Source organism: Galeopterus variegatus, unplaced genomic scaffold (genome assembly GCF_000696425.1).
Source record: "Galeopterus variegatus unplaced genomic scaffold, G_variegatus-3.0.2 Scaffold526, whole genome shotgun sequence".
Lineage (NCBI taxonomy): Eukaryota > Metazoa > Chordata > Mammalia > Dermoptera > Cynocephalidae > Galeopterus > Galeopterus variegatus.
The window spans coordinates 121,143-148,233 of NW_007726637.1; the positions used below are offsets into that span (position 1 = coordinate 121,143).

The 27,091-nt window shown below is 55.3% G+C and overlaps 5 protein-coding genes across 5 annotated transcripts in view; 2 read left to right on the forward strand and 3 right to left on the reverse strand.

Moving 5' to 3' along the window:
• LOC103588117 (myocyte-specific enhancer factor 2B-like) overlaps positions 1-9,044 on the reverse strand; it is a 32,699-nt gene extending 23,655 nt beyond the window's left edge. Inside the window, exon 1 of the mRNA XM_008569728.1 lies at positions 8,976-9,044. The gene's annotated coding sequence lies outside the window, so the exon portion shown is untranslated. The remainder of the gene's footprint in view (positions 1-8,975) is intronic.
• Positions 7,563-15,117, reverse strand: MEF2BNB (MEF2B neighbor). Its single transcript, XM_008569726.1, has 5 exons — positions 15,030-15,117; positions 12,065-12,177; positions 11,455-11,519; positions 8,976-9,086; positions 7,563-7,639 (listed from the first exon to the last, which is right to left on the reverse strand). Exons 1-5 carry the CDS (start codon positions 15,064-15,066, stop codon positions 7,606-7,608), a joined length of 360 nt encoding a protein of 119 aa, XP_008567948.1. The 5' UTR covers positions 15,067-15,117; the 3' UTR covers positions 7,563-7,605.
• A 628-nt stretch (positions 15,118-15,745) lies between these two features.
• On the forward strand, positions 15,746-21,559 carry RFXANK (regulatory factor X-associated ankyrin-containing protein). The gene is made up of 9 exons (XM_008569731.1): positions 15,746-15,824; positions 16,616-16,810; positions 18,535-18,615; positions 18,746-18,811; positions 19,061-19,161; positions 19,315-19,440; positions 19,860-19,926; positions 20,304-20,384; positions 21,336-21,559. Exons 2-9 carry the CDS (start codon positions 16,624-16,626, stop codon positions 21,404-21,406), a joined length of 780 nt encoding a protein of 259 aa, XP_008567953.1. The 5' UTR covers positions 15,746-15,824; positions 16,616-16,623; the 3' UTR covers positions 21,407-21,559.
• On the reverse strand, positions 21,031-22,989 carry NR2C2AP (nuclear receptor 2C2-associated protein). Its single transcript, XM_008569730.1, has 5 exons — positions 22,718-22,989; positions 22,514-22,604; positions 22,175-22,280; positions 22,030-22,097; positions 21,031-21,714 (listed from the first exon to the last, which is right to left on the reverse strand). The coding sequence occupies exons 1-5, from the start codon at positions 22,753-22,755 to the stop codon at positions 21,598-21,600; spliced, it is 420 nt and encodes a 139-aa protein (XP_008567952.1). The 5' UTR covers positions 22,756-22,989; the 3' UTR covers positions 21,031-21,597.
• Positions 22,131-27,091, forward strand: part of NCAN (neurocan) — a 33,940-nt gene continuing 28,979 nt past the window's right edge. Inside the window, exon 1 of the mRNA XM_008569729.1 lies at positions 22,131-22,226. The gene's annotated coding sequence lies outside the window, so the exon portion shown is untranslated. The remainder of the gene's footprint in view (positions 22,227-27,091) is intronic.

A 27,091-nucleotide genomic window follows, 5' to 3' on the forward strand; every position in this document is an offset into this window, starting at 1 on the left:
CGAGGCACAGTGAGGGGGTGGCCTGGGTAGCTGTGCCCCCTGGATCCTGGGGCTCCATGCCCATGGTCCTGCCGTGACACATGAGGCCATACCCACAGCAGGAAAGCACAGGTTTGAGCACAAGGTCCTGGTCAACACCCAAGGGGTGCGCGCCGGGAGAGGCGGACACCGCATCTCTCGGACATGGAGCTCACAGACACATAACAGGGGCTCGTGGAACCACAACTTTGGACAAACCACCCATCAGACTCAAAACCCTGCAACTCATCAAAACCTCAGACACACAGCCTTTCAGACACACCACCCATCAGACTCACACCCCTCACACCACAACCTCTCAGGCTCACACCCCTCAACGTACAACCTCCCGGACCCACAGCCGGTCCCTGGGACGCACACACCTAGACATGCACGCCGCCCCCGGACGCACAGCCGCGCTCCCGGACCCGCAAACCCAGCGCAACCCGCGGAAGCCGTGCAGAGGGCTCCGCACGAGCCCTGCCGCGACCCGCCCGAACGACACGCACCTGCTGGGCCTCGGCGCTGGGGCGCTCGGCGCACGGACCGCGGGCCGCGGCCGCAGGTGCCTTCCGAGCGGGCGGCCCCGCCCCCGGGGCTGATTGGGCGGGGCGGCGTATTTGCATAGAGGGCGACACTGCTGAGACCGCGATGGGCGGGCCCTTGGGCGTGGCCCCGCCCCGAGAGCGCGGGATCGGGCGCTGCCACGGAGGCGAGGGACGCAGAACGAGGGAGAAGGACGCGGGAGGGGGCTGGATCACACCGGCCAGGACCCCGCACTGGGCCCCCCTGATCTCACTGCTGACCCCTATCCTACTGTGACCCTGACCCTCATTTGGACCCTGTCCCTAACTCGGACCACTGCTAACCCAATCCTGGCCTTCCAACTCTGATCCCAGACCCTGTCTGCCCTGGAAACCCAGCCCTTCTCGGAGGCAGTGCTGACCCTCACCCTCACCCAGATGGAGCGGCCCCACCCAAATGGGGTCGCTCTTGTGGCCTTGGCCAGCTGTGCCTCCTGTGACCTGATGCATGCTCCCACGTGCCTGGACAGGAGGGTGACAGACCCTCGGTGGCTGGTGCCACGACTCTGCCCCACCCTCCTCTCCGCCGTCCAAAGACACCACAGCATTTTCACCATCCGTGCCTCTGTCCTGCCCTTTCCCCTCTGGCCGCTGTTTCCTCCACTGCAAAGGTCAGCTGTTGGGCCTTCCAGGACCAGACCCCAGCCCAGACTTCTAAATCCATCCTTTTCCCCTGGGATCCCAGCACCACCCAGCACAGGGTCAGGCCCAGAAGAGGTTCAGAAAAGGGTTGGTAAATCAATGTGAAAAGAATTACAGGGTGAAGATAGCTCTGGACAGGGCAATCCTGGAGAAGCCCCCAGTTCAGATGAGGCACATACATGCCCCCATAGAGCCTCTACACATGCCCCCAGCTCTATGTGGACAGGGCTGGGTCAGAGGGAGGGGAGTGAGGGTGGGCCTGGCCAGAATTGGGGACAAGGGCTGTGCCAGAGGGGTCGGGGAGGGCTTCCCAGAAGAGGGGGCATTTGTATTGGGCCTTCAAATATGAGTAGGAGTTTGCCACTGGGAGAGGGCTTTTCGACGGGGAATAGCACTTGCGCAGGTGCGGAGGAAGAGCACAGAGATAAAGCCAGAGCAGCAGGCCGGAGCAGATCAGGCTGGGAGCCCAAGCAGGGGCTTGGCAGTGGAGGCGGGGAGGAGGGGTATTGATTTGGGGCAGATACAAGGGGAGCAGGCAGATTGCAATAGCTTCCTAGTGCCCATCTCCTCAGGAGACAACGAGAGGTGGCTGGCCCCCTGGCCTCAAGTGGAAGCATGTGGGAGATGCCAGTTGGGGGGGGGTGCTGAGGCAGGGAACAGGGAGGCCTGGAAGGCTTGTGTCTCTCCCCACACCTCAGTTTACCTGTGACATGAGCAGTTTTAACCTTTAGTCTGGGCACAATTTTCTCTTTGGACATAAAAACTAGAGTTCACACTGTGTCATAAATGCCCACCCCCAACCCTGCTGCCCAGTGTTCAATGCCATACACTCAGGTGTCCCAAGGACATGCCAGGGCCTGGGCCAGACTGGGGGCTCTGCCTTGGCTTTGAGGTGCAGAACAAGGATCAGGGAGCGTGGATGGTGGCTGGGGAGCCCCAAGCCCCCCAAGGGCTGCTCTGTTTACCCGCGGCTACCCGCCCGCCTCTGATGCAACAGGCAGGCTCTGGTTACGTGAGGGTGGCAGCTGGAGCAGCTCTGGGAGCAGCAGGGGTGTGGCGGGAAGGATTGGATGGAACCGGAGCCACGCTGGCTGGGGCTGCCCCCCTGCGCCCCAATCCCCTGCCCCCTCCCACAGCTCAGGCTCCCTCACCCCTTCCTCTTCTGGTCAGCGTTGTCTTCCGCCGTTCATACCCTGTCTCCTACTAAGGTCTCTGCTTTAGCCTTTGCCCCTCCTATCCCATACCCTCCCACATCACTAGTTGTGTCCCCACACGGGGCAGTCAAATGTCTTGAGGCACTTGGTCTTTGCGGATGAGGGGACACCCTTAGTTGCTAGAGTAAGAGGTTGGAGAGCTGAGCAGGAGAAGGGGATAGAAGAGCCAACAGGGGGACCTGGGAAGGGGGCCTGGGAGAGGGGACTGGTGGGGTGGGTGAAAGAGGAGGCAAGGGAGAAGGAGGTCCCCCCAAGTCTCTCTCCTCCAGGTCCCCACCCAGGATATCAGCAAGGGAAGGCTTTGAAGGATCTTCCATGGCAAGGACAGTGCTGCCCAATGGGAAGGGAGGACCCAAGGGCTAGAGAACCCTGAGTCCCCATCCCAGCTTTGCCCTGAACTCACTGTGTGACCTCAGGCCAGTCACATCACCCCTCTGAGCCTGTTTGCTCATGTGAAAAGTAGGGACAATAGCAGCCCCTCCTCCTGGGGAAATGGGCTCCTTGGGGTTGGGCCTAGTGCGTGGTGGCATCAAAGACATGTCCCCATGGGTTTCATGAACAACCGCAGAGTCCTGGAGGAGGTCTGAGCAGTGCAGGGGCATAAGGGTCAAGCTTGGGGCACTCTGAGGCCTCAACAGGGGATCCAACAGGCCTAGACAGGGGCTTCCCAGGTGCATGAGTGTGCAGGACTCTCCAGGAGTGCACAGCAGGCCTGAAATAAAATCCAGGACTTAGACCAGGGGCTAAGGACAAAAAACTAGCTGAAGTCTGATTTCCACTCTGGCCACTGTGGACAGACCAGGGGCAGGTCAGTGCCCTCTTTGGCTTTCCCTTTACCCCATCCACAGATTTGAAGGAGCCTGGAGGGGGGCCACACTTCACTCAGGGTTGGGATCTGAGCGCTAGGCACTTCCTTGAATGCCCCATGGCATGGGGAGCTCACTGCCTCTCTTCTGGCTGCCTTCTCATCTCTGGGGCTCTGCTGGAAGCAAGTCCTACTGAGCCGGTTCTCATAGTGCCCCTTCCCTCTTGTTCATGATCGTGTGGGGACAGACATGAGGCCCTGCTGGGTAATGTGGCCTCTCGGAGCGTCAGTTCGCTCTGAAAAATGGGAGTGAGAGAATACAGGGTGGAAAAGGGCAGGGGGTTGCAATCTGCCCACCAGGAACAGCCAGGACCGTGGACAATGACCACTTGGAGGCCGAACTCCGGGCCAAGGCTTTGCCTCTTTCGCCCCCTGGTGGCCAGACGGGGCAGGGTATCCTCCAGACAGGAAGGGCAAATCAGAAATGCAAATGAGATGCAAATTAACCAGAACCCCCACAAGCCCACAGACTGGGGTGGTGGGGAGTCTGGCAGCCCAGAGTCCTGCTCAGCCCCCTTTGAAAGAGGAGAACTATTTGCCACTGGCTGAAGTTGTATCTAGGGACTGTGGGTGAGCCCACAGAGCCGGGGGAAGGTCTGGGGCATCCCATGACTGCCCCGCATTAGCTCCTAGCACCCCAGTCACTCAAGGCAGCTGCTGGGATATATGCAACTCTATTAAGCAGCCTGTCTCATGGGTCTGAGCCCTGGGGTCAGGAATGGCCTGTCTTGCTCACTGGGGCATCCCCGACTCACAGAGGGTGGTCAACCTTTGCTGGATAAATGGCCACACACAGGACAGATGGAAGGACGGTCAGATAATGTGATGTGCCTTCAGATTGAGTGAGGAGAGTGAGAATGACTCTGGAGGCCACACACCTCAGGTCCCAAAATGGGGCAGACCTGAAGCTCCTACTCCTATCCCAGGCTGAGCTGACAGTGGGGAGGCAGGACTGTGACCCTGAGGCCCCCCAGTATGTCCTAGAGGGGAGAGGGCTGATCCTTATTTCCTGGAAGTGGGAAGCTGTCATTCTTTGACATTCCTGTGTCCCTGACCCTGAGGGATCCCAGCCCCTCCCACCCATTGACAGACCTGATGCCCAGCAGGACCCTGACACCCCTAGGGCCCCAACCTTGGGCCAGCGCCAAGCAGTGGGCCTGGCACCCATCCTGTCCACACCCCAACCACTCTGTCCTCATCTTCCTAGTGCATTTTACTGGAACAAAGGATGCTGGGCCTAACACTGCGTTGATGCACAGCTGGCCTTGGAGGCGTACAAACTGTGGACACACGATCACCCAGGCTTGGAATTCACAGGGGTCAGCACGGCTCTTCTGCAGTCAGCCCCAGAAACACACTCAAAGCAATTTTGGCAAAAAAGGTAATTTAGGGGCTCATGAACTGAATAACAGATTGGCTAGTGTCCAGCAATTTTGGCAAAAAAGGTAATTTAGGGGCTCATGAACTGAATAACAGATTGGCTAGTGTCAGATACAGCTGGATCCAGGGCCCCATGCAATGTTTTCAGGTGCCCCCTCTTCCGCCCACCCAGCTCAACCACGCAGTTACCACAGTGGGAAGATGGTCCCTTTCCCAAGCTTCCAGAAAAATCCCCAGGGAAGCCCTCTCATCAGGTCACACTGTCCATCTCAAACCAAACACTGTGACCTGGGAGATGTCAGGCTAGGATCCCACATCCACCCCTGGAGGGGAGGTGGCTCCCTCCACATGGCCTGAGCCTGGGATGGGAGTTTCTGCTCGAGGCAGGCAGAGACACAAGTGTTCATCTTAGTCCACAGGGAAGATCCGGTCCAGCCTCCTTTGTCCAGTAGGAGAAAGGGAGAACAGAGAGGGCCACCACCAGGTCCCATGTCACACAGCATGTTAGAGAAAGTGCTGGGACCAAACCAGGTGGGGTCTGCTCTTCAACAGCTGTGTGACCTGGTGCAAGTCACGCCCTCCAGGAGCCTCCTTCCCATCTGTTTTGGGGTGATACCTGCCTTACAGGCTGTCTGAGGATGAAAGACCTCCCTTATGAAGCCTCTAGCACAGTGCTGCACACACGGTGGGTGTATGATCAGGGTTATCACAGTGGCAGTTATTGGTCCAAGGGGCCATGTCCATGGCCAACAAGGGGGTGGGTAAAAATCCAGAGGAAGCAAAGCCACGTCTCGGGACAGGCACAGCTAGGTTGGAGGCTCTGGGCAGGAGCAGGAAGGAAGTGCCGGCCACACTTGCTTGGTCTCTGGTCCCTGCTGGGTCCCACAAGGTTGTGTCCAAGGGCCCAGCGTTGCGCAGGCTGGGAGCGAGGGTGAGGGTCAGCGGAGGTCTGAGAGGCAGACCCAGGCTATAGAGCCACCCCAGTGGTGCACCTGAGGAAGGAGCCTGGCCAGGCTGAGGACCAGGTGAAGCTCGAGGGTCAGAGGGCCTGGGTGGGAATGCTGGTGCTTCTGGACACGGGTGGCGACCCCAGGCTGGCTGCCTCACCTCTCTGAGCCTTGGTTTCCTCTTCTGTAAAACAGGTAGGGTTTAGGGTCCTGGGACTGGAGAGGCAGGTGGTGACTTCACCCTGCGAAAGTCACCAACAACCCTGAGGAGAGGAGCTTTGGGGAAAAGTCAGGGTGGAATGCAGTAAGAGGGGACGACAACTCTGGGGAGAGGGAAAAGGCCTATAGGGACAAAGGTGGGATCAGGAGGAGCCACAAGAGAATTCTGTATGGGGGTGCGGCAGTGGAGGGACAGCAGTGTCCTGGAGACACAAGGGTGGGAGGGACCAGGGCATGGGGACAGGACATGGGGGTGGTGTGCACCCAGAGCTGGTGGGCAACACTGTGCAGGGCACTGGGGCAAGCTGCTGACCCCCTCAAGCAGTCCCTCCTGCTTTAGGCCCCCCAGGTGATCCCATAGCCTGTGGGAATCCTCACCAGCCCGCCCATGCCCAGAGCTATGTCTGGTATAAGCAGGTGCTCAATATGTGCTCACTAACTGACCGTGGTGCCCAATAAATGCTCACTGACTGTGGTGCCCAACAAGTGCTTACCAACTGCAGTGCCCAGTGAGCACTAACTGGATATGTGTGAGGTCTGTGCCTGCTGGCTCTGAGGGGCTGTGGGGGCCCTGCCTCCATCCACCCCCCCTTGTCTTCTAAGAAAGTGTCCAAGGCACTGGGAGCAACCGCAGTGCCTGGCAAATGGGCAGGGGCTGTGAGTGTCTGGGCACCCTGGATCTGCCGATGTCTGTCCTGCACCGGCACAGAGTTAACAGCACATTGGGGCTTCCTTGGGTCCACACTCCCCACACATGGTCAGCCACCCCTCCCAGGACTCACACTGCCCTTGTACAGTCCTCTCCCAGATGCTCACAGGCCTGGCCCTGTGACTGGCCTTAACCAATGGGACACCCACAAATGTAAAGCCAGCAGAGGCTGGATACGCACTTCTCTGTGGGGACTGCTCCACAGCACCCAGCCTCCAACAGAAGCCCAGGCTGGCCTGCTGCAAAGGTCACAAGGACGAGAGCCTGACCCATGTGGCTGCCAATACAGGGAGCAACACAGGTCACAGGCCACCTCTGACTTGCCAGCTGCAGTCAAGCTCTGATGAGTGCGACATGAGTGGCCCCAGGTGAGACCAGCAAAACTCCAGCTGTGCCCAGCTCAACTGCAGAATCGTGAGCAGGCAAACTACTAGTGGGGTGAGCCTCTGGGTTTTGGGAAAGTTTGTCACGCAGCAATAGTGGACTGCTGCAATGCAACCTATCACTGTAGCCTGTGCCCTCTCCATCACCTGAGGCACCACCTTTACAAGAGGGGAATGCAGAGATCAGAGGGGGAGGGGCTTGCTCAGCACCACACAGCAGGTCAGTGGTGGAGCTGGGCAGGTAGACGCTGTGTGGGGCTCTGCCTGGGAGAATGTGTGTGGGAAAGCAGGTTGAGGTGCATGGCAGGGCCAGGAGATGTGGGCCCCCCTCCGTCTTGTGGGGATCAGGACAGAGCTTGTGGCCTGCATAAGAGGCAGGAAGACAGTGGAAAGAAAGCAAAGGAGAAGGGCTAACAAGGTCCCCCAGCAGCAGAGGAGGACACTCAGGGCCTGTGGAGCCCCTCCCCCCACACCCCCCACCCCAAGCCTATCCTACAGGCTGGTGAGGAAACCCAATGGTTAGACAACAGGCCCCTGCTTGGATGCTGAATGGGCAGGTTAGTTCAGAGCACAGAGAGGTTCACGGCTGACCTCGGCACTGACCTGGGTCGAGAGGCCGAAGGGCCTCCAAGTCTCCTCCGGAATCAGGCTGAGGAGGGCGGAGGCAGTTCCTCGGGGCTGGAACAAAATGTGTGCAGCACCCATGAGGCAGAGACCAGAGGCTATGAGGCTGCTCAGCTGGGCTGCAGTGTGGGGTTGGGTAAGACTCTGGTCCCCCAGGACCTCTGGCCTGAGCCTCAGAGCACCCTCTGTAAAGATGGGACCAGCCACCCACTTCAGAGGCCACGGCTGGGACTCACTCACGCAGGACTGGCTGCTTCAGCCCACGCGGCTTGCAAAGGGATCTGCGGGCAGCCCGCAGGCTGCTGCTCGTGTCCTTCAGAAGCCCATCACGCTTCCACAACAGCAGGCACAAGCAGGGCATTTGAAAGCACTTTGGAAACCATGAGTTGCAAGCAAAAGCTGTGGCTTTTGAGTGAACTCTGGTCCTGACTGCCAACACCAACCTGTGGCTGAGCAACCAGATGCCACCTCTCCTTGAAGGAAAAAGAGCCCAGATAACCCGTCACGCTACCCTTAGAGGGCAGACGGGCTACACAGCCATTCTCACATGCTCACAGCTTTGCTCCTGACAACTCTCACATCTTAATTATCAGAAACAGCAATGCAGATGCTTTTTTTCTTTCACAATGCCTAGTGGAAGACAGGCATGTCAGAATCCCAACCTGCGGGAGCCAGACACATCCCAGGGCAAAGTGATGGCTTATGGTATGTGCGTGTGTATTCAAATATGTGTTTATTAAGTTACCATGAAAACAGAAAAAAGAGCAACTTTAAAAACTCTCTCCCCAGTGTGCAAGGACTCTGAGGGTTTCTCATTTTCAGGTCATCTGCTCCTCAGCTCAAAGCCTCCCTCAGTGAGGGGAGAGCAAGGCCCTGCCAACTCCCTGACCCCAGTTCCCAGTGCTCACCCACTCTAGCCACCCCATCTACCCATATTCCTCTAACAAGCCTGGCACATCCAGCCCCAGGGCCTTTGCCCTCACCACCTGCCAACTGGAACTCTGTTCTCTGGCCATGTCCATCTGCATGTCATTCAGGCCACCTCTTCAGAGGGGCCCCACATCCCTTTGCATCTTTTGCAGCATGTCTGAAATGCTCTTGCCTGTTATGTGTTTACTTGACTGCTGTGTGTCCCCCTTTGAGCCTGCCTGTCTCGGTCACTGCTATGTCCCCAGTACCTCGCCTGAGGCCGGGTACAGCAGAGCACGGGATCTGGATGTTGAATGACTGAATTCTCCCACTACAGACGCCAAAAGACAGGAGGAAGCCACCAGACACCGTGAGACGAGGAGAGGGAGTTTTCTAACAAGAAGCGGCAGTTCCTGGCAGAGCTGGCAGATGGTCCTCACAGCGAGGAGGCTCAGAGCAGGACAGCAATCCCAGGAGCTACCTGTGGCCCTGCACGGTGGCGTTCATGTGGTCCCGGATGCTGATGGCCTGTTTGAGCAGCCCCTCGACGCTGCGGAAGTAGACACTGCTGTCGACCAGGTTCTTCACGGCACTGCAACAGGAGGATGATCTAGTCAGCTCCAGTGTGCCCCTGACACCGAGGCACTAGAGAAGCCTCCCCAGGGCTTGGTGGGGCACCTGTATGGGCTGGGCACTCAGCAGACACCTCGGTACCATGGGCTTCCCTGAGGGCTCACTGTGGGCTTGAATCTTAGATGTCCCTGTAAATTTCACTTCACCACTGCTGAAACAGCTAAAGCATGTGAAGATGGTCTCCAAAACATCTGGCTTTCCTCTTAGATAATGCATTCCTCCTGAAGGAGCCTATCGACTCAACAGTTAGAAGCTCTAAAGGTGACTTTAGACTGAACCAGGGGAGTTCACTACCAATCAGGGGTGCAGGACTGCAAAGCTGCACTAAGTTCTGCCATTGGCTATGTACAGATAAAAGTCTAATGAAAACGTCCTTTCCAACAGCGCTACAGAAAAGTATTTACAAAGCCACTCGGGGCCTTGCTATGCCAAAAAGTTGCCTGTGCAACATCATCTGCGGTAAAAATAGAAGTAGCACCTTAAAGTCCTTCTATTAAAAACAAAAAATCACTCCCACTTATTATCAATCAGGGATGTGCTTGAAAATGACAGATCACGGTTAGAGTGCAGCCTCATAACACCAAGGTCACGGGTTTGGATCCCCGAACCAGGTACCAGCCAGCCACCATAAAAAAGAAAAAAAAAAGGGCAGATCAAACAGGACATTAGCTGTTACCCTTCCAACGAGGTTAAATAGTCCTGGGTTCGATCCCAGTGCCATCCAGAAGGAAAAATTTTTTTAAAAAAAACACAAAAAACTAACCAAGTTAAACAGGCCAACTGGCTTATCCAACGAGGTTAAATAGTCCTGGGTTCGATCCCAGTGCCATCCAGAAGGAAAAATTTTTTTTAAAAAAACACAAAAAACTAACCAAGTTAAACAGGCCAACTGGCTTATTCACTTTCATTTCTACACCCGTCAAAAGGTGGATCTTAACTCACTCAACTGAACACCACCAAACGCTGCCGTTTCTCTCCTACATGACTGCCAACCTTGATAAAAAGCTCACTAATATAAGCTCACCATTCCCCAACTGATATACCATTTTAACACCAATTTTACACCAGTTTTTCAACTTTACACCAACAGTTAACACTACTTAAGGCATTCAAAACAACTAAAAGATAAGGGATCTTTTATGTCCATACAGAAAAAAATTAAATCTTTTAGCATTAGAGATTCACATCTCACTAGAGAGAACCATTCAGAGCTCAGAGTACGTGGGCCTCCCGCCTGGCCCGACACTGACCAGCGTAGCTCTCTGTGGTGATGGAAACATTCTCAATCCACTGAGATTGAGGTGCTGAATATTTCATTTTATTTCATTTTAATGGGTTAAAATGTCAGTGTGCACAGCCATCTGCAGCCTGGGCTCCCGCACTAAAGGGCACAGTTAGAGAAAGCTGGAGAAAGTACAAACTCTTTTTTAACCTTGGCCTTGCTGATGAGCTTAGTGCTGCCTGAAAGTCATTCAGCAGCTGCAAGAGAGAAACTCCTATATCTTTTCTACTCTTCCTTGAGCTAAGAAAGACGCCATCTGTCTGGTCACCCTCTGTCCCATCAGACAAAGCAACACTCAGGTCAGTGCCCCCGGCCACTAGACTTCTTGTCTAGGAACCTTCGCCCATACAACCAAACGGCAACAGGTGGGCAAAACCCACAGTGTCACATCACGATAACTGCTGGGGAGCATCTAGCCTCCACCAGAATGACCCACAGCTTGCACCAGAGGCAAACAGCAGGGCTACATAAAGTCACTAAACTCCCAAGGCCACCAGAACAAGACTCAGCGTTGCAGTTCCAAGGAACTCAACAGAAGTACAGAAGGCAAAGCTACAGCAACAACAAAAAAAGAAACACCAGCTACACCTGTTCACCCTTTCCCTTCAAACAAAACAAACAAAAAAACCTGACTCTAATTTGCTAAGTTCTCGCCTTCCCAGCAAAACCTGGTTTGCCTATGAAGTGAACCCTCTGGAAACTTCCATTCACTATGAATGGAAAAACTCCATGCTGGCCACTTCCTCTTTGCAACCTGAAGATTTAGAGAAAGTTAAACAAAATCAAAAATAAACAGCCATATTGTGCTTTGGTCCTCCCCTGCACCGGCCAGTCTGGTACCTCCCAGAATCCTCACCACCCTCTCCCATGACAGAGGGGGAGGGCTCAGCACCAGGAAAGGGCACAGGCTGGGGCTGGAATCTGCTGTGTGGACAAGTGAGTCACATGCCTCCATGTGGGTGGGTTCAGCAGGGCAGGGCTCACCAGCTGGGAGGCTGCTGAATGCCCAGGATGCCCTCGGCAGTGGGGAGGCTGTGGCTCTCACCTGCAGGCATACTCCACGGTGTAGATGGCTCCCTGGCTCTGCTCCTCCCACCGCTGCATGTCGGCCTGTGGGTTAGGGGGACTCTTAGCAAGGGAGGCTGCTGCTTGGAGGTCCCTTGTCCCAGCTCTCTTGGTTGGGCTCCTGAGTTCTCACTGTGTCCACAGGGGCCTTTCCCCCTGCAATTCCCTTCCCTCATGGGTCTGGGTTTTCTTTCTTTTCTTTCTTTCATATTTGGTGGCTGCCTGGTACAGGGATCAAACCCTGGACCTTGTTGTCATCAGGGTCTGTGCATCCTGTGAACACCTGGCCTGGCTACCATACCTTAGGGCCTTTGCAGGGGCTGTTCCCTCTACCTGGGACACCTTTCCCCCCTGTGGTCACACAGCTGCCTCCTCACCATGCAGGTTATAACTAATACAGATCTTGCTGTCTCCTTCAAAATTAGCCAGATCTGTCCACCCCCAGCCCTGATCTTGCTTGGTTATCACATGCCTCCTCCCTGATGTCCCGGTTTTGACTCCTGCCCCAACAGCCCCTACTCCACCCAACAGGCCCCAGCTGAAGAGGATCTTGGGGGAGGTCCACCGCAGGGGTAGGCCCCAGGGCTCACCTTGTGCTGGGCCAGCTCAGGCAGGGAGCGGCGCACGTGCTCCTGCAGCCGGTAGAGGGCCACAGAGGGCTCGTTGGCCAGGACATAGATGCTCTCAGTGAACTTGTCCGTGACTGGGTCCAGGGTCAACAGTCAGCATGGTGGGGGGGAGGGAGAACAGGCGGGCAGATAAGCAGACAGAAGCATTAGACTCCTGAATGCTCAACCCGTGAGCCCAGCAGAGAGGAGCATCTGGTGTCTCCCCCAGAAGGTGCATTATCCACGGCCCCAGGGAGGGGCTAGAGGAGATGCTCACAGCAGAGCCTCACTCAAGAGGGCATTAATGCATCCAGTGAATTCATGATCTTTCCCCTCCCAAACCCACTTGTAGTGGACACTGCTTCCGCCCACACAGATCCCCTTGCATGCCTTTTATCTCAACGACCATGCCTGGGACTCTTCATCAGAGAATACCACAGGGCCCAAAAGTGTCTGGAAGTTTACCTCCCTGGATGGCCCTCGGCCATGACTGACCAGTAAGGGATACAAAAGCCTGTGTGTTTGCCACACATTGAGTAACCTGGAGGTGTAACTCATCCCCAGGAGCTCCCCTGCAAGAGCAGGCTGAGGCCATCCCTTGCTCATGCTTCTGTTAAGTTCAATGCACACAAATCCTCACCCCAGGGTCTGCTTTAACAAAGTGTGTTCCCAGCCAACCAGTCGTCCCTGCTCTGCCTATCCTAGATCCTGTTGGTTCCACTGGAAAACAAAGCCTAGATCTCATCTGTTCTATATACTGCTCTGCCCCAGTCCAGGAATGGCCCTCTCCAGCTTGGATGCCAGACTCAGCTCCTTCTTGGTCTCCCTGCTTCCCCTTCCTATTAATAGTCAAATCTCCATGCAGCAGATGAACACGAGACAAATGTTATCAGATATGTCCTTCCCCTGTCTGAAACTCTTCCATGGCTCCCACCTGCCAGAGAATAAAATCTGTCTTTCTTACCACAGCCCTTAAGGCCCTGCCTGTTCTGGCTGCTGCTGACCTCCCTGCCCACCATGCCCTTCGCCCCTGGCTATGCCCTTGACACTCCCAGCACTGTCCAAAAGAACAATGATGGAAATGTTCTAGGATCTATATCGTCATATAGACCAATATGGTAGCCACTAGCCACATGTGGCTACTGAATAGTTAAAATGGGACCAGTATGACTGAGAAACTGAATCGTTAATTTTAATTTTACCTAACTTTAATCAATTTGAACTGAAATATCCACATATGACCAGTAGCACAGCTCAGTTCTGTACACGTTGCCACCTCAGGGCCTCTGCACCTGCTGTTTCTTCCCCTGAGACAACCTTCCCCTCCTGGCTCCTCTTCATCCCTCATCTCAGCTCAATGTCACCTCCTGGGCAATCCCCACCTGACCACCAAGCTTAATCAGATGTCCCCTCCACTTCATTCAGGACCTCAGCACCTTGTTTGTTTACCTGATACCTACCACAATTTATTAGGTTACATGTTCACAGAAAAAAAAAATTAAAGGTTGGATTTGTGGGAGGGGGCTTCTCTGAACCTCAGCTTCATTGTCTGTAAAAAGGGAATGATAATAGTACACACCTGGAGGTTTGCTACAGAAAGGGATTTGGAGCTGGCCGGTTAGCTCAGTTGGTTACAACGCTGTGTTCATAACACAGGATCCCCACACTTGCCAACCACCAAAAAAATTAAAAATAAAAATAAAATATGGATTCAATGTTATCACCCAGTGTGATTGCGGAGAAGAGAGAACCAGGGTATGTCTGGGAGTCAAGGGAGGCTGTGCAGCAGTCTGTGCAGCTCATGGCTGTGCCCTGAGTGGGGCAGAACCCAGCCTGCCACCTCCAAACTTTATGACCTCTCACCATCTCAGAGTAAACCTTTCAGGTTTTGAAAGCAAGCATAGTAGTAGTTTAGTATTAGGCCTCACAGTCAGCTTAACATAAGAACATCTGCTACTCCCTCACCCTGTCGCCCTACCTCCTCTCTTTCCCTAAAGCTGGTGCGTTCAGATAAAAACATCTTGTACGAAGCAAACAAAACAAAACAAACAACAACAACAACAACAAAAACAACGGCAAAGTCTTTATGGAATGCTGAGTGCTCAAAATAGTTGCACAACCCCCTCCCAAACAAACCCCATAAAGCCTCTGCTAGTCTGCAGAGGGCAGAACATAGCTCTTTGAGTTTCCCCTCCAGGATCGCTAGAGAACATTCCCTCCTTGATAACGTGTGGCTCAGAATCCTTTATTCTTTTTGTCTCGCCGACACCCCGGGGATTTTACGGAGGGGGTATTAAATGTATTTATGCCTCCTAAATAATTAACTGAAAGTAACTTGTGGAATAAGATAACAAAAACATTTATGACGTAAGAACAGTCTGTGACAGTGCATGCAACTCGTAAGTACTGGGAAGTTCACGCAAACACACACAAATAAGCACACTCAAAGACCGGGAGGCAGCCCACGGCGACGGCCACGCCCCGAGCTGTCCCAACGCATCACAAACACACGGGGTGGATGTCATACTCCTCGTTCCGCAGACGACACAACCGAGGCGCGGGGATTTCCTAAGGTTTCGAAGCCGGTCGCCGGTCCGCCGGGCCCTCACACTCCCTCCGCGCCGCCGCCACGCCGCCCTTACTCCTCGTTCCGCAGACGACACAACCGAGGCGCGGGGATTTCCTAAGGTTTCAAAGCCGGTCGCCGGTCCGCCGGGCCCTCACACTCCCTCCGCGCCGCCGCCACGCCGCCCTTACTCCTCGTTCCGCAGACGACACAACCGAGGCGCGGGGATTTCCTAAGGTTTCAAAGCCGGTCGCCGGTCCGCCGGGCCCTCACACTCCCTCCGCGCCGCCGCCACGCCGCCCGGCGTCCGGCCGCCCCTCCGCGAGCTGCCGCCCACCCCCGGGCTCCCGCACCCCCGTCCCACCCGGGGCCCCCCACCACCTTTCTTCCCCTTGAGCTGCATCTCCGGTTCCTCCATAGCGATGGCGGCCCGCGGAGCCGGAGGAACGTGACCGGAAGCCCGCAGGTGGGTTCTCTGCCTGAGCCTTCCCTGCGGAAACTGGACGCCCCACGGCTCCAGTTCCGGTATCGTTGGCCCGCCCTCTCCCTCCTCCGTTTCTGTCAATGAGAGATGGAAGGGAAGGAGGCACACCGGCGGGCGGGCGAAGACGGGGTGGAGGTCCCCTGAGGCTCCAGGAGAAACTTTTCCCAGGGCAGACGAGTTGGGGGAACGCTCCACTGGGGTACGAATAAATGCCTTCCTTTACCCCCTGCCGCCACCAAATTCTTGCATGTGCCTATAGGACTGCAGAAAGAACGTTAAGGAAGAGGACGGTAAATGGTATGTCGCCCCTTTAAATTCCAGAGGCCCCGCCCACTTCTCCCCGCCCATCACTTCGAGAAATCCCCTCCCATTCGCCCAAGGCTGGGTTCGATTGGCTCCCTCTAGAAACACCTGTCGGCGGAGTTGGACTTGTGGGGACCCTCTGCAGCCCCGCCCGTCCTTACAGAGCTTCGGAGAAAAGAACGCGCAAACGCAACTGCAGGGCTCCGGCGTAGCGGAAGCCACGCCCCTCCCCCATGACTTAAAGGGCTAGAAGGAGCTCCTACTGCTCGGGTCCTTCCGCACTTTTGGGGGGCGGGGGTGCGCAGGCGCAGTGGGGGAGCTCTGGAGTGGGGGTAGCGGTCGCGTATCAAGTTGCTCTCTGTCCCCACAGAGGAAGCGAGGACGCTGAGGTACCAGTCTTCAGCCTGCTCCCCTTGTATACATTTCAAGAGAAAAGTTTGTTAATCGGGCCCCCAAGTTTTGGCGGACCTGCTCTTGCAGCGCGAGGGGACAGAGGAGGCTCGTGGGGAGATGAGTGGACCTCCTGGGTCGGTTTGGGAAGAGCGGGTGGGACTGGGACCAGTAGCATCTTTGTTAAGCCCTCACTCATTCGGGGACTCTCGCCCCCAAATAACCACAGCGAACATTTATTAAGTCTGTCCTTGTCAGGCCTCCTGCTAAGCTATTTACAGACGTGGTTTCTGGGCCGGGCTGTGGCTCACTTGGGAGAGTGTGGTGCTGATAACACCAAGGCCACGGGTTCGGATCCCTATATAGGGGTGGCTGGTTAGCTCACTTGGGAGAGCGTGGTGCTGACAACACCAAGTCAAGGGTTAAGATCCCCTTACCGGTCATCTTAAAAAAAAAAAAAAAAGTGGTTTCTTTTAGGTCTCATTTTCCCATTTTATTGAGTAATTGAGGCTTAGAGAGCTAAAGTCACGTGCTCAAGTTCTCACAGCCTGTAAGTGGGGGGTTTGAACCCAGACAGCTGACCCCAGAGCCCTCGTTTTTAATCATTGCATGTTGCAGGTGTTTGGAAGAGCGGGCATGAAAAGGAACTGGACTCTGGTTTTACTTTCCCTGCTCTTGCAATTAACCTGAGCCTCAGTTTACCCACTCACACGGTGCATGCAGTCGGTGCCTACTTAATGAGCGCTGCTCATTACTATTGTCATTTCTTCCTTTCTGGTGCTTCCCCCAGCTTCCCTCATGGAGCCCACCCAGCCATCAGAGGACCTCATCCGGACCCAGCAGCCACCTGCCCCGGAATTTGGGGACCCTGAAGACCCCGGGGATGAAGCCCCCGATGGCTCAGATACTGTGGTCCTTAGTCTCTTTCCCTGTACCCCAGAGCCCGGGAATCCTGAACCGGATGCCAGCGTCTCCTCACCGCAGGGTAGGATACCTTCTCTAGGATTGGCCTTCTGGGATTTGATGATGGTGGCATGTTGGGCCTGAGATGGGACTTCTGTCTTTATGGCCCTGTACCTAGGACATGTCTTCCCTCTCCACCCAGGGAGGAGTTGCATTTTTTTTGTTTTGTTTTGTTTTTTACTATTTTGTATATTTTTGAATTGTAAATATAAATAACAGAATAATCACCATTTAATCCAGAACTGCAGTACAAATCAGTGGCGTTCAGTACATTCACAGTGTTGTTCAACGATCACCTCTATCTAGTTCTAGAACATTTGCATCATCCCAAAAGGAAGCCCCATCCTCATGAGTAGTCACTCCCCACCCCCTCTTCCCCAGCCCCTGGCAACCACTAATCTGCTTTCTGTCTCTATGGATTTGCCTGTTCTGGACATTTCATATCAATGGACTCACACACTGTATGGCCCTTTGTGTCTGGCTTCCTTCACTCGGCGTGATGTTTTCAGGGTTCACCCACATTGTGCTATGTGTCAGTGTGTCTTAGTCTGTTTTATCTTTCTGTAACCACAGACTGAGTAATTTATAAACAACAGACTTTTATTTGGCTCATAGTTCTGGAGCCTGTAAGTCCAAGATCGGGGGTCACATCTTGTGAGGGTCTTCTTGCTGCATATGACATGACAGAAGGTATCACATGGTGAGAGAGACAGCCAGTGACAGACACTAATCATCTCTTGAAAGTCCCACCTCTCAACACTGCTGCATCGAGGACTCAGTTTTCAACACATGATCTTTGGGGACACATTCAAATCATAGCACATTGCTTCATTTCTTTTTATGGCTCCATTGTATGGATACAACACATTGAGTTTATCTATTCATCCCTTGATGGGTACTTGGGTTGTTCCCCTTTTGGCTATTATGAATAATGCTGCTGTGAACATTTGCATGCAAGTTTTTGTCTGTGCACCTGTTTTCAATTCTTTGGGATACATACCTAGGAGCAGAATTGCTCGGTCAGACAGTAATCCTGTGTTTAACTTATTGAGGAGTTGAGCAATTATTTTATATGTGTGTGTGTGTGTGTGTGTGTGTGTATGTGTATAGTTGTTTTGTTGTTGTTTTTTGTTTGTTTTTGGCGGCTGGCTGGTCTGGGAGTCCAAACCCTTGACCTTGGTGTTACAAGGCACCTAACCAACTGAGCTAACCAGCCAGCACTGAGGAATTATTTTTGACTGGAATCCTTGAGTGCGTCTAATTCAGGCCCTTCCAAGGGCCTCTGTCCTGCCATTTCCTCTGTCCAGAACGTGCTTCCCACACCTCTTCCTATGGCTGGTTTCTCCAACCTGCTGAGATCTCGGTTGATGTTGCTGCAAAAAGACCCTCCCCTGACCACCTTGTCTAAAATAGACTAACCCCCTGCCCTCTTTTCTTTCTGTCTTATTCTACCTGCTTTTTAGATCTTTTGAACACTTATTTCAACTTGAGGTTTTTATCCTCTTTCTCTATGTCTGATGCACCCACCTGCCTGTGGTCTGCTTGAAGGCGGGGGTTTTGTCCTGTTTGCCCAGAACATCTCCAGGCACAGAGAAAAAGGTGCACCCCAGGTATCTGAGAGAGTGGCATCAGTGAATGGTGGAGTCTCAGGCTGTCTTTGGTAGCTCCATGCCCCCCAGGTCTGTCCTGAAGCCCCTGAGACATATACCAAGGGGAAACTGAGGCCCTTTCTCTCTCTCCCAGCAGGCAGCTCCCTGAAGCATTCCACGACCCTCACCAACCGGCAGCGGGGGAACGAGGTGTCAGCCCTGCCAGCCACCCTAGACTGTGAGTGGCCCCATGGTCCCCAGTGGGGGGAAGGATAGCAGTCTGAGAGGAGCAATTTTGGACAGAGGGTAAACTGAGGCACAGAGAGGGGATGGAACTGATGAGGACTCTGCCTCTCTCTGGCCCCCAGCCCTGTCCATCCACCAGCTCGCAGCCCAGGGGGAGCTGAGCCAGCTAAAGGAGCACCTGAGGAAAGGTGCGTGTCCACATGCCTGTGCTGGCATGTCCACGCCTGTCTGGTGTGTGTGTGTGGGTGCTGCATTGCCCCCTCACGGTGCTTATATGACCGGTGGTTGTCCACGTGTGTGCAAGCGTGTTGTATCCATCTACATGGGGCTTCCCGCCACATCTGTCCCCAGCCCCCCTGCCCCATCCCTACTCTGGTGGCATTGGGAAAAGCGAGCAGGGGTATAGCCTGGTTGGTACTGTCTCCCCTCCTCACCAGGTGACAATCTTATCAACAAGCCAGATGAGCGTGGCTTCACCCCCCTCATCTGGGCCTCGGCTTTTGGAGAGATTGAGACTGTCCGCTTCTTGCTCGAGTGGGTGCGTCCCAGCCCAGTTGGGGGGCTTTCCAGGGATTTGTGGGCGGGCTGGGATCTAGGCTGTGTCTGCTGGTACTTTGTCTGTAAGATGGGGACCTGAGGATTCCGGGGGATGCCCCCACCCCTCCGTTACTGCCCACTCTGGACCCGCCAGGGTGCTGACCCCCACATCCTGGCCAAGGAGCGGGAGAGCGCCTTGTCACTGGCCAGCACAGGTGGCTACACGGACATTGTGGGGCTGCTGCTCGAGCGTGATGTGGACATCAACATCTATGACTGGGTGAGGCACCACCCACCCCGGGCACCTCGTGGCCCTCTGGCCTCCATTCCTGTCCTCATCTATCAAGCACCTGCAGGATGCCAGGCCTGCTCTGGATGCTGGGAATGCAAGACAGCCCCATTCTCCAGCCTCACAGAGCTCCCAGATTGGGTGAGGCAGACACATAAACAGGCAGTTGAGATGTAGTGAATAGTGCCATGATGGCAGGTGCACAGGCAGCTACAAGAGCCCAGAAACAGCCAAGGGAGGTCAGGGAGGGCTTCCTGGAGGAAGGGGCATCTAAGCTGAACTGCAGAGAAGATAGATGGGCCAGGTGATAAGCAGGAGGAACCACATTAAATTGGAGGCCAGAGAGTACAGGGTATTGTGAGAATCAGGAAAAGATAAACTGTTGGTTTCCCCTGCCCCACCCCCAACAGAATGGTGGGACGCCACTGCTGTATGCTGTGCGTGGGAACCACGTGAAGTGCGTTGAGGCCTTGCTGGGTGAGTGGGAACAGAGACTGGCCCCAGGGCCCCAGAGCTCCACATGGCCCTGTGGGAATCCTGAGGGCCACAGAGGTGTCCAAGCTCTGCTTAAACAGCTCTTGGGACAGGTGGTCACCACGTGCTTTTTTCAGTGGATAAATTTGGGTGTAAGAGGTGGTAGAATAGCATAGGGGACTGGGTCTGGGGTCTGGCCAACAAGGTCCCATGCCTCAGGGACCCTGGAGCCACATTCTTTGGAGGATACTGAGGCTCGGAGCAGTCAGGCTCTTGTCAAAGGCCACACAGGCAAAGGGCGGAGCTGTGGCTGTACTGTGGGGGGATCACTGCATCTCCCAAGTCTCCAGGCCCCCTTCAGTAACTGCTCTGCTTTACAGCCCGAGGCGCTGATCTCACCACTGAGGCTGATTCTGGCTACACCCCAATGGACCTTGCCGTGGCCCTGGGATACCGGAAAGGTCTGCCTGTGTCACTTGGGGCCTGAGTGATGGGTTGCCATAGGCAGGGTGACCACAGGGGGCACACAGGATGTCCTCCTCACTGTCAGATGCTGGCAGCAACAGTGTTCATGTTAGCAGACGTCCATGCCACTGTGTACCTGGCCTGGGCACAGCCCAGTCTCAGCTCTCGGGGCTCCCCATGTGCTGGGACAGGGAGGCCAATACATGTTGGTGACCAGGTGACACGCAGGCACTGAGAGGCCCAAAGGAGGCCCCAGCCCAGCCCTGGAATGGGGGATCAGGGAGGGCTTCTGGGGAACCAGAGGGGAGGGAGGATAGCATTCAGTTGGGAGGACCCACACACAGAGCTGGCAGGGTGAGGAAACCAAGAGGGAGGTGGGCTGGGCCACAGTGTGCAGGGCCACGGAGCCAACCCTCTCAATGGTGGGAGGTGGGTGTGAGCAGGGGCCTTAGGCAGTCCCCAGCTCGATTGCATGCTTCCCCACTCAGATGGGGCCCCAGCATCCCCATCCATAAAATGGGGAGATCCTAATAGAATCAACTCCCTGATGTCAAAGGTGAATTAGGGGCTCCCGAAATATCTCCCCCTGTTCCTTTGGAGAGTTTTATTACACTTGGGACAGAAATCATTCCTCATAGTCTCTTGCATCTTTTCATAAAAGTCACAATTTTCCAATTTTATTTAGTAAGAAATATTTTTATCACTCTGAAAAGCCTCAAAATAATGCATTTTTACAAACTTATGGAAAATTGAATTTCCTGGGATGGGGTCTCGGTCTTCCCAGCTTTACTCTGGGAAGGGCGTGGATTCCCTTATCTATAAAGTGGCTCTTCTCTCCAGATCCCAGGGCTGGGACACCCCTGTTTGTGTCCCAGAGGGAGGGTGCAGCTTGGCTCCACAGGCCCCATTTAAGCTCACGGCCCACCTTCTCCCTGCCCCATCTCCAGTGCAACAGGTGATCGAGAACCACATCCTCAAACTTTTCCAGAACAACCTGGTGCCCAGCGACCCTGAGTAAAGGCCACCTGCTGGGGACTCAGACACTCAGGGAACTAAACGGTCAGCCCAAAGCTGGGGGAACCCAGAACTGGCTTCAAAGGCAGCTCCTGGACAGGTGGTGGGGGGTACCCTTCCCAAGAAGAACCAATAAACCTTCCATGTAGAACTTGAAGGACTTTGCTGTGCTTCTGAGGCGGCCACCCAGAGGTCTCACACCTTCTCCCCCAGCACCCGCAGGTGGTAGATGACCACGCGGCCAAAAAAGTCATTGGCATCCTCAAACGTCACCTTCAGCCGGTCCACCTCGGCAGCCGGCACAGGGAAGGTGTGAGCAGGGGCAGTCAAGGGAAACAGGTAGCTCCATAGCTCCTCATTTCCCACCTGCCAGCCCCCTCCCTCCCAGACCCAGGCTGCAGCCCCGGGTCAGACAACACCAATGTGCTGGGTGACCCGGGCAAGCTGTAGTCCCCTCTGAACTGCTCACACAGAGCAGGTGATCATCAGTGCCATTGTACAGATGAGGCAATGGAAGCCTAGGGTCACTTGTTCAAGGTCACACACTAGGGTTCCCACACAGATCTGGGTGGGCCCAAAGCTTTCAGAGGCACAAACCACCCCACCCCAGAGGCTGCGGCAGGATATCTGAAGCAAGTTGTTGTCCTCAGGGTAGAAGTCCACAATCTTGCGGAGAGCCTCACTCCCCTGTGAACCTGCATCAGAGAGAGAGGGGCAGACAGTGAGTCTGGGGTGCCACCTCAAGCCCCCACTTCCCAGGGTCTCCCAGTACCTTCCAGGCAGCCCCGGCGACTGGAGAAGCCCCCCTGGAACTGGATCTTCAGGTCAGAGACACGGATGCGCTGGGGAAACTCCAGTATCACCCACTGGGAGGGGCCCTGGAAGCAGAAGGGAAACCTGAGGCCCATGGTCATTCCAGGATCAGCCCTGCTAGGCACATCTCTCTCATTCAGACGGTCCGTGGGGGGGCGGGAGGAGGGGGAGTTCAGCACACATTCCTTTCCTGGCCACCCGGACTGTGCCCAACTAGGACCCCCCAAAGTTCTCAAGGCACCCAAGACCCCTGGATCTGATTCACACGAGGGATGGAGGGTCCGGGGGTGCATCTCACCTGGTCCGAATTCCAGCACGTCTCCTCGTCCTGGTCGAACAGATGCTTCTTTCCAAACTGCCGGGTGTTGCGATTCAGCACCGAACTCACCCTGGAGGCACCGGGATCAGCGCGAAGAGCCGCGGAGGGGCCGCCCCCAGCTCGGTCCACCGAGGGCTCCAGTCCAGCCGTGGGCCGCCCCTGCCCATCCCCGCGAGCTCTCACCTGCACGTTGTCTCTGGACAAACCAGAGAGTGGGTCATCTCGGTTCCACGAGACCTCACACGGTCCAGCGTTGGGCTCAGCCCGGGTTCGAGTCCACAGGCGGCGCAACCTCGGCCTCGGCCTGGACCGGAGCCGCCGCTCTTGCCGCTGCAGCCCTCGGCGTGACCACGGTCGCCGCCTGCTGGAAAAATCGGGGTCGGGGGAGGGGACGCTGCCAATGACCCGGTCTCAGGCCTTCCACAGGAAACAGCTTCCCTGCGGGGTTCGGGGGAAGTCGCTCCCCGTCCGAGCCTCAGTTTCTCCGCGAGTAGCTCTGGGAACCAAGAACAGGGACCCGGAACCGCGTGAGCGCGGCGCGTGCGCACTGTGGCTCAGGCCCCGCCGCCCCACCCACCCGCCGCTCTCGGGAGGGGGCTTTCTTTGTCCCCGCCCCTACACCGTCAACTCTTAAAGGGCCCGCGTTGAATGATTGCGTTTCTCTAGGAGCTGAAGGACAGCGGCTGGCCGCATGCTGGTCGTGGTCCCTTGGTGCCCGCGGCGTAGAGCCCTGATTTTGGAGTCCGAGAGACTTCTTACAACGATGTTTACCTACTGAGGGGAGTCTGCCGAATCAATTCCCTAATTTAATGCAGCCTTGGGGACCCCTGTACCTGTCACTGCCTCCCAGAGGCTGGAGGGATAGTTGAGAAAGAGGCCCTGATGTTGGGAGGGTCAGGCGTCCGCATCAACCCCCCTGTGTCCTGACTGGAGCACAGGAGAGCTGGCCTCCAAATCTGTCTTCACAGAAAATGCTGCCTGGGACATCAAGCAAGTTTTCTGGGTGGAGAGGGAGTGCAAGGTGGATTTTGAAGGCTGAACAGGAGTTTGACAAGCCAGATTACACAAAGCCTCAGATACCAGGCTTAAGATTTGGTCACTGATTCACTAGGCAACTCCTGCCACCCTATACTGTCACACCCTCGTGCCCAGACATGTGCTGGGTGATGCTGGGGACAGCAGGAGGCCTCAACTGAGGCCTCCTCCCTATCCCTGAGGAGCCCCCAATCTGGGCAAAACAAAGCCAGACACAGACACTCCCAGACCCATGGGGTCAGGGCTGAGCCAAGGGAGAGAATGGGCAGGAAGAGCAGGGGCTGTACCTGAAAGAAAGGCTTCCTGGGAGAGAGAATATTGGACCTGCACCTTAATGTGTGGGCAGTTTACCAGGGTAAGAAAATCTGGGGTAGGGAGGGTGTTCCAGGGAGGCAGAATAGCATAAGCAAAGGCCTAGTTGGGCAAAAGACCATGAATTTAAATAAAATATGTGGAGACATATCCCGCTGGGCCTGGAGCAGTTACAGAAGGTGTTTGAGAAAGGGGGGACACCATCTGATCTGCATGAATGGAGGGTTCCAAGACAGAGCAGCCACTGGCAGGAGGCAGTTGTTCCTGGCTTTAACTGAATGATCTGGGATCCAGCCCCTTTCTTCAAGGGCTGGCATCCTACTAGTGTCTGCCCAAGTCTGCCCCAGGAGTGGGGGCTGGCCAAGAAACTGGGTCACCAGCGGAAGGGCTGCCTCATCAGCCCCTGCCTGCCAGGACTTTCTGCATTCAATCATGGTCTGGTGCCATCCAGATCCAGCTTTGATTGTCTAAGGGCTGGGGCTGGAGGTGGCAAGAAACAGCTCACCCCAGAGGAAGTCAGGAAGAGCACGGATCCTGGAGGGCCCAGATCCGGTTCTAATCCTGGCTGGACCACTCACTGGTTGTGCGACCTTAGACAAGCATCTTGACCTCTCTCTGAGCCTCAGTTTCCTCATCTGTGAAATGAGGGGATTCTATTTATAGGACTGTTGGAAGATTCAGTAGGTTATTTGGGTTGACACATGACAACAGTGGCTGTCATTTGTTGAGAGCCCACTATGTGTTTGACTTGAAGCCACATTTTCTCTCCACCTGTTGGCTTGTTAAACCTGCACTGGCTGGTCTGTGTCAACCCCATTTTATAGCTGGTGAGGATATGCATGGCCCCAGGGCCCTCCACACCACTCCTTGGCATGGGGCCGCCTTGCCTACTGGAATGAGGCCAGCTTCGTACCCTCTTCCCGCCTCCTCACCCCACTGGCGCCTGGGCATGAAAGAGCCTCCTGTTTCTCCAGGGAATTAGCAGCTTTGAGCTCCCAGAAGGGCAGCCAAAAGTGGTCCATTCATTCACGTAAGTGGAGTGACTGACTCCCTCCCCTTACCCCTGCCTAGGGAATGGGGCAGAGAGAGCTGTAGAAGGACCAGGAACAGCTCCTCTGATTTGCTGGGGGAAACTGAGGCACAGAAAAGCAAAGTCATTAGCTCACTTGGTTAGAGCATGGTGTTGGTAACACCAAGGTCAAGGGTTCAGATCCCTGTATCAGCCATCTGCCAAAAAAAAAAAAAATTGATAGAAAAGAAAAGTCATTTAGCCAAGGTCACCTAGGGGGACTGGATGCAAACCACAGTCTAACTACCGAGTTTCTTCCAATGGGCTGAGTTCTGCATTTTTCATGGGAGAAATTGGAGGTTTAGAGAGGGTCAGGGATTTGCTAAAATCACACAGCAAGTTCGGGTCAGCGGGGTCACTCTGCATCAGCTGCTTCTGGGGAAGCAGATCCACTATGCAGAAGACAGGTCCCACTGTCCATGAGTCTGTCATTCAGAAGCAGGACAAGGAAAGGCTGTCAGGTGGCTTCCAGCCTCAGTCCTCCCCCCGATTGAGGACTGGGTATAACGGTTGACTCAAAGTGTTAGCTTAGGTGTCTGAAGGGCAGGGTGTCTGAAGGGCAGGGTGTCACAGGATCCCCCAGGTCTGGAGCCCCGATTTGGGCAGGTCTGGGTCTGATTTATCTGTGAGGATCTGCCTGGGTCCAACAGGGGCTGGCTCAGAGTAGACGCATGCTCACTCAGTGCCAGATGGGCTTGGTGGTCCTGGGAGGGTGCAACCCTGGGGGTCCCACTGGAGGTAACAGTGGGAGTGGGAGGGGGTGGCCGAGCATGAAAGGTCTGAGGTGGGCATGCATGGGAACACCGAGCTCTGTGTGTGTGACGTCCTGACAGTGGCTGGGGCATTGTGAGTGTTGGGGCACCGGTGCGAAATGAACATGGTGGTTCTCGCTACCTGTAGGTGTGCTCACGGCTGTAGATGGGCTGGTGTGAGCAGCACAGGCACACGTGGGCTGTTTGCTCCTGGAAGAAAGACAGAGGTGCGGTGGGTGTGAACAGCAGCGGTTGTGTCTGAGTGTGAAAGGACTTTAGATGCAGCCAGGCTCACAGCTGTGAGTTTGGTTGTGCAGCAAGTGTGACTTGTGTGTGACCTGGCTAGTTGTGTGGCCAGGTGTGGTTGTGTGTGATGGGTTAGATTTGTATGTGGCCTGGCCGAATGTGGTTGTGTGTGGCCAGGTGTGGTTGTGTGTGGCCAAGTGTGATTTTGTGTGTCTGGGTTGTAGCTATGTGTGACTGTGTGTCAGTGGTTTCTGGTGACATAGTATGCGACTTGTCCATGTATCACCTGGAGTATGTTTGGAGGCACTTCAGGGGACACTGTCCACCCTTGAGACCCAGCTCTCCAGGAGGGTCCAGCCTCCCCACCTCTGCTCTGGCCCACCAGCCCCCTCCCCCACCCCTACCCACCAGCACCAGCCCCCAGCCAGGGCCCCAGTGTGGGGGGGACAGAGATGGCACTCAGAGCTATGGTGGGGGGCTTGCCCAATCCCAGTGCAAGCCTATAAATAGCTCTTTGAGCCCAGAAGATTCCCAGGCAGGGTCGCCCCATTCAAGCCCCCAGCAACAGCCTGCCCCCGGGCCCTGGGCCAGCCCCTCTCAGCTCAGCCCTGGCACCAACCAGGGAGACCAGGCGGAGGAGAGGAGGGGGGAGTGGGGGGTGGGGGTAGTTGTGGATATGGGTCAGCTCAGCTCTATTGCCACAGACCTGGGCTCCAACGTGGTCTCTGTGCAGCCTCAGGCAGTTGGTCCATCTCCCTGAGCCTCAGTTTCCCCAGCAACCTGTAAAATGAGCAGCAGTGATAGCAGCCCTGCCCTGTGCATTTACTTCCCATTTCACTCTCCCAGCAACCTGAAAGGTGGGGACTGTTAAGTATCCCCATTTCAGATGGGGAAACTGAGGCACAGAAAGATGCGATGGCTCACTCAGAATCACCGAGTTAGGAGTGGCAGGGAGGGGGGTTGAACCCTGGACTTGTGGAGGCTGAGCTGCTGTGTTCTCAATCCACATCACACAACCACTCAGCCCGTGTCCCCTGCCACAGCCACAACCACACCCCCCCCACACACCGGGTTGGCTGACCAGTCATCACACGCGGTTTAGGTGCTGGTGACTGGCTGTGACCACAGGGACTCACATCAGTT